This window comes from Salmo salar, chromosome 01 (assembly GCF_965601325.2).
Source record: "Salmo salar chromosome 01, fSalSal1, whole genome shotgun sequence".
Lineage (NCBI taxonomy): Eukaryota > Metazoa > Chordata > Actinopteri > Salmoniformes > Salmonidae > Salmo > Salmo salar.
In genome coordinates this window covers 77,324,647-77,341,318 of record NC_138291.1, presented here as the reverse complement: position 1 = coordinate 77,341,318, position 16,672 = coordinate 77,324,647, and the positions used below count along the sequence as shown (strand labels likewise).

General features: G+C 41.4%; 1 protein-coding gene across 1 annotated transcript in view; it reads right to left on the bottom strand.

Moving 5' to 3' along the window:
• LOC106613076 (transmembrane protein 150A) overlaps positions 1–16,672 on the bottom strand; it is a 95,315-nt gene that overhangs the window by 39,088 nt on the left and 39,555 nt on the right. The window contains exon 5 of the mRNA XM_014214973.3: positions 13,650–13,717. Coding sequence (XP_014070448.1) covers positions 13,650–13,717 — 68 coding nt within the window. The remainder of the gene's footprint in view (positions 1–13,649; positions 13,718–16,672) is intronic.

Below are 16,672 nucleotides of genomic sequence, written 5' to 3'. Positions count from 1 at the left end.
ATTACTAAATTAAACACCCTTTACACAAACACACCACCCCGAACCACAGAAAACAAATACCCCCTGCCACGCCCTGACCAAACTACAAAACAATTAACCTTATATACTGGCCAGGACGTGACATAGACATTATTTTTATGTTAAAAAGTTCAATAAAACAATGTTGGAAATATTTGTTTCATTTGGTTTTGTATTCAGTTAGCACAGTATGAATTAATTCCTATGATCTCATTGTAGAATTGACAAAATAAATGCTATTAGATATTTTCTATTAATCGTGCAGCCCTAACACACACACACACACACACACACACACACACACACACACACACACACACACACACACACACACACACACACACACACACACACACACACACACACCACACAAATAAATCTAAATCAGTCACAACACACCTAAGTTAAATAGGTCAGGAAATTCTCTGGGTTGTCAAATGCACATACAAACACGTGTTATTTGGCTTGACCGCATGCTGTGTATTTATGAGTAGTAATTGGCAAGAAACAATGCATTTACACCCAAACACAGCCAGTGTGTTTACTGCCCTGTTAAAACTGGTGAAATTACTGGAGTGTAGTAGCCTGCAGACAGGCGGTTGACATTTTGGGATAGGGTAGAGAATGTCATACCAGGGGTATCTAAGTAGTTGTAGCTCAATAGTATTAAGAAGGCAAGAAGAAACCTGCCCTGCAGTACCATATCCTAACTTGAGACTGACTTCAAGATGGAATCAGCGCCACTGTCTGCCCCAGCACCTTTGTTTTGTGGTCAAAACTGAGCTGAGGTGCATTGAGCAGTGTGGTAAAAAAATCAAAACAGCTCATATCCTGCTGTTCTATCGCATGTACAATGATTTCAAAGAGGGAAAGAACCCGTGTTTGTTGTTTGCAGTAGGGTCATTCCACCAATTCGGTGCCCTTCGAGAGGTGTAACTTGGCCCCAAAAAAACGTTCATGTCACGTCTACTCCTGCTCCCCGCTCCAGCGGTCTACTAACCACCGGTCCTGGCAACCCATCATTATGCACACCTGCACAACCATCATTATGCACACCTGCGTCTCATCATCAGTCACACCTGGACTTCATTACTCCCTTGATTACGTACCCTTTATATAGAACTCTTTTGTTATCAGTCATCAGGTAGTATTGTTTATGTTTCCATGTCAGACATTTCTCTTGGTTTGTACCGGTCCATGTTCATTATTATAAACTCACTAACTGCACCTGCTTCCTGACTCCCTGCGTCTACGTTACAGTTTCATTTCATAACATTTGAACATTCTGTCATAAAGAGCACATTTTCAACTTCATAAAAAACAAGTTCTCATCATAAAAAAAGACTAGCCTATATTACTGCCAAATAAGGTAACAGGGTTGACGACTTCATCTTAAAACCGCCATACATGAAAGCTTGTTGTTTGCAACAGTGAATGGCAGTTGAAAGCAAGCGGCACAAAAAAATTGTCATTGTTAAAACATTTCTAGCCTGTCTATCTATGGGTAACAGTGTTGACGTGTTAACCTCGACCCACTCAGTTTTCCACCACAAAACACCAGAAAATGGCCAAAAGAGTAGAACCAGCTCACATGCTTTTACACTGTTTTGACTATTAGATGTTCAATGTTTTTTGTTTTTTTTTATATTTAAAAAGGAATAGTTTCACCACATTAAAACAAGAGTTCAGTTCACGTAACAGGCTTGACTTTAACATGAGGGACAGACGTAAGTGAACTGCTAATCTCATGAAATAAATAATAATCTTCAGAAATGACTGTCAAAGCAACAACATAACTAGGACTTTACAATGATGGTGAAACTAGGAGAAATGTTAGGGTTAAGTAGGTTAAAATCTTCATAGATGCCACAGAGGTTGCGGAGAGGGACATGTCAAAATGCAGAATTTTGGCACAATAGCAAGTCTTTATTCATATTAAAAAATCAGATTTATTGGATTCTCCATGTGGTCTATATTAAAGGGCACTGCATTTAATATAACAGGCTTTTGAAATGCAATATTGGTGAACAATTTCAACTTAAAATATCAAAGGGACACAAAAGACACTCTTTTCTTTGTTGTTTGTAATTAGAGGTTGACCAATTAATCGGAATGGCCGATTAATTAGGGCCGATTTCAAGTTTTCATAACAATCGGTAATCGGTATTTTTGGACACCGATTTGACGATTTATTATTATTATTATTATTTTTTTATATATACACTTTTATTAAACTAGGAAAGTCAGTTAAGAACACGTTCTTATTTTCAATGACGGCCTAGGAACGGTGGGTTAACTGCCTTGTTCAGGGGCAGAACGACAGATTTTTACCTTGTCAGCTCGGGGATTCGTTTTTGCAACCTTCCGGTTACAAGTCCAACGCTCTAACTACCTGCCTTACATTGCACTCCACGAGGAGCCTGCATGGCAGGCTGACTACCTGTTACGTGAGGGCAGTAAGAGGCCAATGTAAGTTGCTAGCTAGCATTAAACTTATCTTATAAAAAACAATCAATGTTAACATAATCACTTGTTAACTACACATGGGTGATGATATTACTAGTTTATCTAGCGTGTCCTGCGTTGCATATAATCGATGCGGTGCCTGTTAATTTCTCATTGAATCACAGCCTACTTCGATAAACGGGTGATGATTTAACAAGTGCATTTACGAAAAAAGCACTGTCGTTGCACCAATGTACCTAACCATAAACATCAATGCCTTTCTTTTAAATCAATACACAAGTATATATTTTTAAACCTGCATATTTAGTTAATATGCCTGCTAACATGAATTTCTTTTAACTAGGGAAATTGTGTCACTCTCTTGCGTTCCATGCAAGCAGTCAGGCAATATGCAGCATTTTGGGCCGCCTGGCTCATTGCGAACTGTGTGAAGTCCATTTATTCCTAACAAAGGCCGTAATTAATTATGACATAACCTTGAAGGTTGTACAATGTAACAGCAATATTTAGACTTAGGGATGCCATCCGTTAGATAAAATACGGAACGGTTCCGTATTTCACTGAAAGAATAAACGTTTTGTTTTCGAAATGATAGTTTCCGGATTCGACCATTTCAATGACCAAAGGCTTGTATTTCTGTGTGTTATTATGTTATAATTAAGTCTATGATTTGATAAAGCAGTCTGACTGAGTGATGGTAGGCACCAGCAGGCTCGTAAGCATTCATTCAAACAGCACTTTCGTGCGTTTGCCAGCAGCTCTTCGCAAGGCTTCAAGCATTGTGCTGTTTATGACTTCAAGCCTATCAACTCTCGAGATTAGGCTGGTGTAACCGATGTGAAATGGCTAGCTAGTTAGCGGGGTGCGCGCTAATAGCATTTCAAACGTCACTCGCTCTGAGACTTGGAGTAGTTGTTCCCCTTGCTCTGCATGGGTAACGCTGCTTCGAGGGTGGCTGTTGTCGATGTGTTCCTGGTCCGAGCCCAGGTAGGAGCGAGGAGAGGGACGGAAGCTATACTGTTACACTGGCAATACTAAAGTGCCTATAAGAACATCCAATAGTCAAAGGTATATGAAATACAAATCATATAGAGAGAAATAGTCCTATAATTCCTATAATAACTACAACCTAAAACTTCTTAGCTGGGAATATTGAAGACTCATGTTAACCTCTATGGGCTAGGTGGGACATCACCGTCCCACTCTATTCAATAGCCAGTGGAACAGCGTGGCGCGAAATACAAAAACCTCAAAAATGCAATAATTTAAATTTTTCAAACATACGACTATTTTACACCATTTTAAAGATAAGACTCTCGTTAATCTAACCACATTGTCCGATTTCAAAAAGGCTTTACAGCAAAAGCAAAACATTAGATTATGTTAGGAGAGTACATAGCCCAAAATAATCACACAGCCATTTTCCAAGCAAGCATATATGTCACAGAAACCCAAAACACAGCTAAATGAAGCACTAACCTTTGATGATCTTCATCAGAGGACACTCCTAGGACATTATGTTATACAATACATGCATGTTTTGTTCAATCAAGTTCATATTTATATCAAAAAACTGCTTTTTACATTGGCGTGTGATGTTCAGAAAATGTATCCCCACCGAAAAACTTCCGGTGAATTTACTAAATTACTCATCATAAACGTTGACAAAATACATAAATCATTTTAAGAATTATAGATACAGAACTCCTTTATGCAATCGCGGTGTCAGATTTTAAAATAGCTTTTCGGCAAAAGCACATTTTGCAATATTCTGAGTATATAGCTCAGCCATCACGGCTAGCTATTTTGACACCCGCCAACTTCGGGGCACACTAAACTCAGATCTTCATCAGAATGCACTCCCAGGACTGCTACTTCCACAACAAATTTTGTTTTTGTTCCAAATAATCCATAGTTATGTCCAAATACCTCCGTTTTGTTCGTGCGTTCAGGTCACTATCCAAAGGGTAACGCGCGAGCGCATTTCGAGACAAAAAAAAATCAAAATGTTCCATTACCATACTTAGAAGCATGTCAAACGCTGTTTAAAATACATTTTTATGGTACTTTTCTCGTAAAATAGCGATAATATTCCAACCGGACAATAGTGTATTAATTCAAAGAGGAAAAGAAAAAACAGCAAGGTCTCGTGAACTCGCATATCCAATCTCTTAGTCACCAGGCAGACCACTGAGAAACTGAGCTACCATACTCTGCCCAGAGACAGGAGATGCCTCAATCCGCTTTCTGAAGGCTTTAGAGAGCCAATGGAAGCCTTAGAAAGTGCTCCGTAACCCCAGAGATACTGTAGTTTCGAAAGGGACTAGAAAGAAGAACTACAAATTCTCAGACAGGCCACTTCCTGCTTGGAATTTTCTCAGGTTTTTGCCTGCCATATGAGTTCTGTTATACTCACAGACACCATTCAAACAGTTTTAGAAACTTCAGAGTGTTTTCTATCCAAATCTACTACTATATTATGCATATTCTCGTTTCTGGGCAAGAGTAGTAACCAGTTTAAATCGGGTACGTTTTTTATCCGGCCGTGAAAATACTGCCCCCTAGCCCAGACAGGTTAAAAGGAACCACCAGCTTTCATATGTTCTCATGTTCTGAGCAAGGAACTTAAATGTTAGCTATTTTACATGGCACATATTGCACTTTTACTTTCTTCTCCAACACTTTGTTTTTGCATTATTTAAACCAAATTGAACATGTTTCATTATTTATTTGAGGCTAAATTGATTTTATTGATGTATTATATTAAGTTAAAATAAGTGTTCATTCAGTATTGTTGTAATTGTCATTATTACAAATACATTTGTTGTTTTAAATGGTTGATTAATCGGTAGCGGCTTTTCTGGGCCTCCAATAATCGGTATCGGCGTTGAAAAATCATAATCGGCCGACCTCTAGTTGTAATATCCCAAATGGATTACTATTTGTCTAGTCTGTGTTTTATAAATGTGCAAAGAGTATAAAACTTGGCATTTATATCAGGAATGTGCAACTTACTCTCATTCTGAGAAATATGTATGTTCTTAACCAGGTAGGCAACTTGATTTCAATTTCTTAAAGTGAACAGGCTATGTTGTTCAAACAGTTGGAGCCGGACATGAGGGTGTATTCCTAAATGTTCAACTTTTCTGCCTTGATCACAAGCAAATAGATCCAAGTTGGCTAGACTTTAAATATAATGATTAGCTGGCTACTCACTAGCACATGGGCTTGTGCTTGAGAGATTGTTTATGAGACTAGTGTTAATTTTCTACAACGCCTGCTTTAAGAAGTTGTAAATTATTAGTGAATGTGCATTGTGCATGGTTCTGGTACAATTTGTAACAAAAATAGAATTTACATAGGCAAACTTGAAAGCCAGATCAGTGATTTTTGCTAAATAGCAGGTTAAACTATTTTGACAAAATAATTCAAATATTAGTGGGTCTTATGGTTGTGAAAGGCTTATATTTAGCCTAGGTATAATTTCACATGCAGTGGATTGACCTTAAATTGTGCAACAAAGCTTATTTAGAGAAATCTAGATATATATCGTGAATAGCCCAAAAATTTGAAAAACATTGAGATATGATTTTTAGGCCATATCGACCAGACCTAGTTTTAGTTAGTTTGGGCAAAACACTAATTTGGCCCTCTATGGAAAGGTGAGTCTCCCACGAACATGTAAATGTCGATTGTTTTTCTCTAGGATGCCCACTAGCCTCACAAGACTCGTTTGAAGGTAGCCCGGTATCAGTAAAAAATGATTAAATTATTTTTGTCCCTCAACCTATTCACAAATCAAATCGTATTTGTCACATGCGCCGAATACAACAGTAAAATGCTTACTTACAAGCCTTTAACCAACAATGCAGTTTTAATAAAATACTTTTTTTTAAAGTAGGAGATAAACAAATTTAAAAAATAAAGAGCAGCAGTAAATAACAAGAGCGGTGCAATGTACAAGGGTACCGGTTCAGAGTCAATGTGTCAATGAGCAGGGGCACCGGTGTCGAGGTAGTTGAGGTAATTATGTACATGCAGGTAGGGTTATTATAGTGGCTATGCATAGATGATAAGAGAGTAGCAGCAGCGTTAAGAGGGGGGGGGGGTGCAAATAGTCTGGATAGCCATTTGATTAGATGTTCAGGTGTCTTATGGCTTAGGGGTAGAAGCTGTTTAGAAGCCTTTTGGACCTAGACTTGGCGCTCCAGTACCGCTTGCCGTGCGGTAGCAGATAGAACCGTCTATGACAAGGGTGGCTGGAGTCTTTGACAATTTTTGGGGCCTTCCTCTGACACCGCCTGGTATAGAGGTCCTGGATGGCAGGAAGCTTGGCCCCGGTGATGTACTGGGCCGTACGCACTACCCTCTGTCGTGCCTTGCGGTCGGAGGCCGAGCAGTTGCCATACCAGGCAGTGATGCAACCATCAGGATGCTCTCGATGGTGCAGCTGTAAAACCTTTTGAGGATTTGAGGACCCATGCCAAATCTTTTCAGTCTCTTGAGTGGGAATAGGTTTTGTTGTGCCCTCTTCACAACTGTCTTGGTGTGCTTGGACCATGTTAGTTTGTTGGTGATGTGGACGCCAAGGAACTCGAAGCTCTCAACCTGCTCCACTACAGCCCCGTCGATGAGAATGGGGGACGTGCTCGGTCCTCCTTTTCCTGTAGTCCACAATCATCTCCTTTGTCTTGATCACGTTGAGGGGTTGTTGTCCTTGTACCACACGGTCAGGTATCTGACCTCCTCCATATAGGCTGTGTCATCGTCGGTGATCAGGTCTATCACTGTTGTGTCATCAGCAAACTTAATGATGGTGTTGGAGTTGTGCCGGGCCGGGCCGTGCAGTCATTAGTGAACAGGGAGTACAGAATGGGACTGAGCACCCACCCCTGAGGGGCCCACGTGTTGAGGATCAGCTTGGCGGATGTGTTGTTACTTACCCTTACCACCTGGGGATGGCCTGTCAGGAAGTCTAGGATCCAGTTGCAGAGGGAGTCTCAACGTCAACAGTGAAGAGGCGACTCCAGGATGCTGGCCTTCTAGGTAGAGTTGCAAAGAAAAAGCCATATCTCAGACTGGCCAATCAAAATAAAAGATTAAGATGGGCAAAATAACAGACACTGGACAGAGGAGGCCAGCATCCTAGAGTCGCCTCTTCACTGTTGACGTTGAGACTGATGTTTTGCGGGTACTATTAAATGAAGCTACCAGTTGAGGACTTGTGAGGTGTCTGTTTCTCAAACTAGACACTCTAATGTACTTGTCCTCTTGCTCAGTTGTGCACCGAGGCATCCCGCTCCTCTTTCTATTCTTGTTAGAGACAGTTTGCATTGTTCTGTGAAGGGAGTAGTTCACAGCGTTGAACGAGATTTTCAGTTTCTTGGAAATTTCTCGCATGGAATAGCCTTCATTTCTCAGAACAAGAATAAAGTTTCAGAAGAAAGTTCTACGTTTCTGGCCATTTTGAGCCTGTAATCTAACCCACAAATGCTGATGCTTCAGATACTCAACTAGTCTAAAGAAGACCAGTTGTATTAATTCTTTAATCAGGACAACAGTTTTCAGCTGTGCTAACATAATTGCAAAATGGTTTTCTAACGATCAATTAGCCTTTTAAAATGATAAACTTGGATTAGCTAAACCAACGTGCCATTGGAACACAGGAGTGATGGTTGCTGATAATGGGCCTCTGTACGCCTATGTAGATATTCCATTAAAAATATCAGCCGTTTCCAGCTACAATAGTCATTTACAACATTAACAATGTCTACACTGTATTTCGGATCAATTTGATGTTATTTAAATAGACAAAAAAATTGCTTTTCTTTCAAAAACAAGGACATTTCTAAGTGACCCCAAACTTTTGAACGTTAGTGTATATTAATCCTGATCTTTCTTATATATATATCTCTCAGATATAGGACAGACACACTTTAAAACAAACTTCCTTTTGAAATTTTTTTGACTATCTGTTATTCAATGCGTTTCTATGGGCAAATAGCCAAATTCAATGTTTCATCAAATAATTGTTTTATATAAACACTTTTTTATACCTAAAGGGGTCCTAAAATTCTAACTCATATAGCTAAATGATCCTTGGTATGACCCCCACCCCCCTGGCTTAGATGCTTATGCATTAAAGATTAATGGTGCAGTATGCAGGAATCACTCCGCCAATTCCTGGTTATTAAAATTCGAATAGTTCGCCTAATTTCAGGTTGTGACAAAACAAGCACTCAGAGTGCACCATCTAAACCACTGTGAAATGTGACACGTTTCAAGAAACTAGGTGTATGTCGCACATCACTACTTCACAGGAGTGGCATTTGAATGTTTTTTCCTTTTTTATCAACATGTGACTAGTTTCAGGAAACTAGGTGTACTGTACGCCGCGGGTCACTACTTCGCAGGAGAGCCATGAACTGAACCTTTAAAAAAAAAAAAATTTAACGTTTTTTGGCAGAAATGCCTTCTGGAACATGTGAACTTTCATGTGCCTTAATAACAAACTTGTATGCCATCTGTTAATATGAATAACATTGTTAAATTACGAGTCTAGATGGTTTAGCCACAGAAAAAGACACTAGCCATTCCCGCTAGCCATAATTGGCTGAGATAATGAGTGGGCTGGACATGCCGAGAGATTCATTCGGATTGGTATGCCATAGCACGCTTCTGTCTATTTGAGCTGGTCATTAATCCTGTCTAACGAGGCTTTTAAAAAATATATATCGCGTTGTTGATCTGCATAAGTGTTGCTCTCCACTTTCTGGAGGACCGAGTTTTGAAATCAGTGGAATTTAAGTATGATAGCCAAGGAGATGGAGAAAACACCTATCTCTGGATTACATCTTCAAACTAAAGATAACCATGGCATCCAAGACAGAGGGAGAAGCATTCATCCATGTATACAGGTAAGCGTAGCAAAATGTTCAGATATTATACATTTCAAATGTTGTCTGAAAATCATTTTCATTGCAAGTTAAAGCATACTGTTAGCTGGCTGACTCGCTAGATAATGTTATGTGTATGATCTGTGCAGTAATATTATTCATATCTAAAAAACCATTTGCATTGGTAATTATAGCCTAATGTTAGCTAGCTAGCTAACATTGAACCTAGTTGGTTAGCTTTAGCTACCTGCAGATTCTAGCATAGTGCATGATATCATACATTGGGATTAAGATTCATTGTTTAGCTAGCTTACTAGCTAAACAATGAAGCTAAGCATATCTAAACAAAAGATTCCACTATGCAAGTAACCATTTCACTGTACCGTTTACACCTTTTGCATGTTGTGCATGTGACAAATAAACTTAGATTCAATTTGATATGATGTATGTTTACCAAAGACGGTAATGTGAAGAACAACATGACCTGCACCAAAGTCAGATTAAGGATATAGGCCAAGGACTAGACACAGTGTATTTTTACTACTACATTTTGCTATTACTTTCCCCACTTTAAGTCTTGAAATCGTTGGTTGTTTATAACATTAATGTATTCACTCTGTTTAGCACATACCCTCACATGTGAATCCTTAAAGAGATGAGTGGGGCTAACATGCTAACCAGACCGGACACGTTAGAAATCCATGTTATTTAATTATTGCACCCACACTGCTCGCGCGTGCCAACAAGCGTCTGCGTTGCCAAGGGCTAAAATAGAAGGCATTCCTATTTCTGACGCAGATCGCGCTGCAAGTCCTGCCTCTCCCATCTCCTCATTGGTTTAAAGAAGCAGGTGCTCACATGCCATCTCCTCATTGGTTATATCCACGTGGGTGATTGAAAGACAAACTGTTTTGCCGGTTGTCGTGGAAATACTATGAAAGTGTAGATGCCAATCACCATATAAGTTCAAAGGTGAAAAGGCCTGGAAGGAGGAGAGATGACTAGAAACGATTCGATGGACCGATTTATGTGTGGATTAATTGTCTGAGTAGAGGACCTTCTGCATTTCAGGTAAAATAACAACTCAACGTTTATATCCCAGGACAAATTAGCTAGCAACAGCAAGCTAGCTAAATGGGACAAATTAGCAAGCTAACTAGCAAAATTGCCATACATGTTTAATGCTTTTCGACCTGTCCCCAAATGAATGTCATTGGTTCAGTTTTGATATTTTAACCTGCGTGTCGTGATCGCTTTGGTGTAGGGGGACAAAATACATTTATGCACAATAGCGCACGATGGCGCACGCGCACATCCGGTTTGGACCAGAGTATGGTATGACTCTGATAGTGACTGCTGCAGAGTCAGTTTACTGACTGAACCAGAGGGTGTGATCCATCCCTGAGCCCTTGTTCTATGCACAGTCCTACACGTCTTCAGCTCACCACTAGCCAACTATAATAACATCCTATTGTTTCAGCCAGACCTCAGGGACCCAGTGGAGTGTATTTGTGTGTGTGTGTGTGTGTGTGTGTGTGTGTGTGTGTGTGTGTGTAGGACCGTTTGACGGCTGGATTATGTAACTGATGACTTTAAGAATGTTAAGAAGAATATGTTAACTGTTACCTGTTAAAAGGCTTAAAAGTCTACGCTAAGCTAAGTCATCTATACTTAAGTCATCTATACTCAACGTTGTTTCAAAATGTCCAGGCAAATGCCCATGTACACATGTGTACACAGACACACACAGAGACAGTGTAGAGCTCAGACAGAGCATGACCCTAGCTCAGGGGACATGGTTGAGTAAGAGCTCCAGACCAACACAGAGACTTTCACTGCTGGGTGTCAGGTGGTTCACACTGGACTGCTACTGACAGAGAGCTGGCAGCTGTCCCCCCCCCAACCCCCCCACCCCACCCCCGCCACCACATATACACACACACCCACACAGTCTGTCTGCAAATGTGTGTCTCCCTAGCAGAACTCAAGGCCATACAGAGACTCAGAGTGGTCATAACCACAACTTGACCGTAACATGATGACCATTACAGTGCTGGTCAGATTGTATTAACCCTGAAGATGACATGCCAAAAGTGTTTCTCAAATTTCACCAGGACCATAAACTAATGAGCTAAGGCATCTGCTTCTATATACTCTAAAGAAGAATTTCCCAGATGCTTTAATCTGAACAAAAGCAATGTTTCAATTTATACCGACCATCTAAAGCTCCCTCTCCCTGTTTTCTATCCAATATGGCGTGATTGGCTATCTGTGTTCTCTGTGAGGTCAAGTCAGAGCGAAGTTAAGTCAAGGAGAGCTCTTATCGAGACTGCGGGAATGAGAAATGTCCTGGGCTACATCCCAAATGGCTATTCCCTATATAGTATTAGTGTACTACTTTTGACCAGAGCCCTATGGGCCCTGGTCAAATGTAGTGCACTATGTAGGGAATAGGTTGTCATTTGGGTCATAGACCTATACGAAAAGATGTAATGTTAAAGCTGCTACAGGCAGCCAGCAGACCTTAAATAGCAGTGCTCATCAGTTCTCCTCTCCCGTGATAGTAGGGACACGGAAACACACACACACACACACACACACACACACACACACACACACACACACACACACACACACACACACACACACACACACACACACACACACACACACACACACACACACACACACACACACACACACACACACACACACACACACAATTAAATTATAATGCCCATGAAGCCGGTGTTTGGAGGAGATTGGCACAGGTGTTGTTAGGCCCGAGACGAAGTCGATGCCCACCAAACCGTGCCAATATATCCTCCAAACACCGGCTTCGAAGACATTATCACTTTTATACAACGGGTTACCAACATATTTAAATAATGGTTGACCGATTTTCGTATATGAATTATATGAATTTATTCATACTATTTCATCCTTCCACAAGATATAGTCCCGAAACAAATCCAGGGTTGCTACCCAAGCCATCTGGTCGTTCATTCTATCGGTTCGGTTGCCAGAGACGCAACCCAGTCATTCAGTCTATTTGTTCTGTATCTATGGACGCAACCCAGTTGTTCGTTCTAAATGTTCCATTGCCATACTGGCTGTCAGTGTTCTTATCCCTTGCTTGCCAGCTAGCCAACTACGGCTAACTTACAGTCACGTCAAACAGTGCAGACAGAATAACAACAGTAGCTGTATTTGTTTAAGTTGTTTTGTAGTGACATTCATTTGGATACTTAATAACAATGAGCTAATGAAGCACAATTTCGCCTGGCAAAGAAAATGTGCTCTCTCATTAGGACACTGTTGTTCAGAGGAGCTAGCCAACAACACAGCTAACACAATCACTTCAAACTGAAGCTGGAAACTAGCTGCACTTCGTTTCGTTTGACTTTTTTTCCAATTTACATTTCTTTGTATATACCAATAAAATGATGCCAGCTGATTCATGATTTCGACCAACACGTTCATTAATATGGAATAGTTGGAGATCGAATTTGAATATTGAAACAATGTTGCAAATGTCAGAGAGACAGACAGCGAGGTTTATACAAATCTCCGCTGTTGAAAACAAAATGTTAGTCTAAAAGAAATATGAGATAATGTCTAAATGCTTTTTATAGTGGAGATCAAGTTCATAACTTCCCTGCCTGGGCTGATGAGACAGTGGATTACGCAGTCAGATGGAACAGAGCAAATAGGCATTTTAATATCATAGATTTAGCCGGTGGTAACTTGTGGAAAAGACACTGGCTGGAATGCGCTTTTAACCAATCAGCATTCAGGATTAGACCCACCCGTTGTATAACTATGAACACACACACACAAACACACACAGCCATAGACATTCGCAGGCACACACACACACACAAACACACACACACACACACACACACACACACACACACACACACACACACACACACACACACACACACACACACACACACACACACACACACACACACACACACACACACACACACACACACACACACACACACACACCCCATGCAGAGCTGGGATGGCTCTCTTATGCTTGGCATGTGTCCTGCTGCCCGCCCGGCCCACCCAGACACAGTGGATAACATACACACCCGCACACACACAGGCATGCCCAGCGCTGTGTATCTATGGGGTGGGCTCAGCCACAGCTGGGAATCATTGACTGGAGCTGTTACTCAAACTCCAACACACACAGGGCACGACACGTGCATATGATGTATGAGTGTATGTGAGTGAAGAGTATAGACTCACCCATGAAGGATCCAGTGCTGCAGATGAGGCTGAAGAAGCAGCTTTCTGGAGGAAGAGTCCCACATTTACTGTAGAAGACAGTAGAACAACCAAAAGACAAATCAGATCACGGCCAACCATCAACAGACAAAGAGTGTCTCTCTCTCTGTGTGTGTGTCTAAGCTGCCCTTTCTCAGTTGGATAAAAGTCTGTCCTCTCCTCGACTCCTCCGATCTCCTTTCCTCCGATAAGTGGTCGCCACATGTAGAAGGGTGTAAATTTGTTAATAGGTGAACGAAGGAGTTTGCTCCTCTCCTTGATTGCCTCCTCGGGATTCTAAGGTGTATCCTACCACAGAAGAGTTTTGAAATCCTTTGAAACAACTGTGGTTTCCTTGGAGGAGAAAAGCATGCACAGACATTGAAAAACTATACGATACTTATCAATTTGTCTATAAAATGTCTAGCATAACTTGTTACATTTCTTTTGACCACTTTACACAAGATGGCGTAGCAGTCAGACGTCTTTGTCTAGTCTCGTCCCATGTATATAACTTTTATATATTTTTCTTCGCATTCTTTTAATATTTTTCCTAAACCTCAACTTCAAAATACTCTCCTGCAACCCGCCTCACCCAATGTGGTGTGGATCTGTTTTTTTTCTAAAGTATTTCTACTTACCTCCGAACTGGAATACCTCAACTGAAGCTAGCTAGCTAACTAGCTACCAGCTATCAGTCAGCTAACCACTGCTAGCGGTCATCAGCTAACCTTTAGCTTGGAAAGCTCTTGCAAGTTCGTACAACGCGTTTCAAGCCAGAGCATACCAGACCTATTTTTCTCTCCATATCCCCGGATTCCTAACGCAAACTCTGAACCTTTTCATCTGGATCATCACAGCTTGCTAACCGCAACCCGGGTTGACTACTCCTGGCTAACATTTCCTTCCTGGAGCTAGCACCAACTAGCCTGGAGCTAGCCCATGCTAGACCCATCCTGGGCCACTGGAATACCTTCACGAATGGAATACCAACGTAATCTGCCCGAGGATCCCAACAGGCCCCTCAGGCGCGACGTCCCCTGAAGGCCCATTCTGCTAACCGCGGCCTGCTAGCTATCTAGAGCATATTGGACTGTTAGCTGACCCATCGGCCAGTTTCTTGGACCACTATACCCATTTTGCCAATTGGACTTGGACCCCTCTGCTACTTGGAACCCTACTAATTCCACAACTGGTCTATCGACGTCACCGCACGAGAAGGCAAAAACAGACTTTTCTAAGGCCCTTATGCTAGCTTGCTAGCCCCGGCCTGCTAACTGCTAGCTTGCTAGCCCCGGCCTGCTAACTGTCTGAATCGCCGTGTCGCCAGTCCAACCCCTCACTGGACCCATACGATCACTTGGCTACGCATGCCTCTCCCTAATATCAATATGCCTTGTACATTACTGTCCTGGTTAGTGATTACTGTCTTATTTCACTGTAGAGCCTCTAGCCCTGCTCAATATGCCTTAACCAACCATGTTGTTCCACCTCCCACATATGCGATGACATCACCTGGTTTAAACGTCTCTAGAGACTATATCTCTCTCATCATTACTCAATGCCTAGGTTTACCTCCAATGTAATCTCTTCCTACCATACCTTTGTCTGTACATTATGCCTTGAATCTATGCTATCGTGCCCAGAAACCTGCTCCTTTTACTCTCTGTTCTGAACGTGCTAGACGGACAGTTCTTATAGCCTTTAGCCGTACCCTTATCCTACTTCGCCTAGCTCCACTCCTACTCCCCAGGTGCCCTCATTTGTTGACTTCTTTAACCGTAAAAGCCTTGGTTTCATGCATGTTAACATTAGAAGCCTACTCCCTAGGTTTGCTTTATTCACTGCTTTAGCACATTCTGCCAGCCCAAATGTCTTAGCCGTGTCTGAATCCTGGCTTAGGAAAACCACCAAAAACCCTGAAATTTCCATCCCTAACTATAACATTTTCAGACAAGATAGAACTGCCAAAGGGGGTGGTGTTGCAAGCTACTGCAGAGTTCTATCTCACTATCCAGGTCTGTACCAAAACAATTCGAGCTTCTACTTCTAAAAAATTCACCTTTCCAGAAACAAGTCTCTCACCGTTGCCGCTTGCTATAGACCACCCTCTGCCCCCAGCTGTGCCCTGGACACCATATGTGAATTGATTGCCCCCCATCTATCTTCTGAGCGCGTGCTGCTAGGTGACCTAAACTAGGACATGCTTAACACCCCGGCCATCCTACAATCTAAGCTTGATGCCCTCAATCTCACACAAATTATCTATGAACCTACCAGGTACAACCCCAAATCCGTAAACACGGGCACCCTCATAGATATCATGCTAACTAACTCACCCTCCAAATAGACCTCTGCTGTTTTCAACCAAGATCTCAGCGATCACTGCCTCATTGCCTGCATCCACTATGGGTCTGCGGTCAAACGACCACCCCTCATCACTGTCAAACGCTCCCTAAAACACTTCAGCAAACAGGCCTTTCTAATCAACCTTTTATTTTATTTATTTATTTATTCATTCATTTAACCTTTATTTAACCAGGTAGGCAAGTTGAGAACATGTTCTCATTTACAATAGCGACCTGGCCAAGACAAAGCAAAGCAGTTTGACACATACAACAACACAGAGTTACACATGGAGTAAAACAAACATACAGTCAATAATACAGTAGAAAAATAAGTCTATATACAATGTGAGCAAATGAGGTGAGATAAGGGAGGTAAAGGCAAAAAAGGCCATGGTGGCAAAGTAAATACAATATAGCAAGTAAAACACTGGAATGGTAGATTTGTAGTGGAAGAAAGTGCAAAGTAGAAATAATGGGGTGCATAGAGCAAAATAAATGAATACAGTAGGGGAAGCGGTAGTTGTTTGGGCTAAATTATAGATGGGCTATGTACAGGTGAGGTGATCTGTGAGCTGCTCTGACAGCTGGTACTTAAAGCTAGTGAGGGAGATAAGTGTTTCCAGTTTCAGAGATTTTTGTAGTTCGTTCCAGTCATTG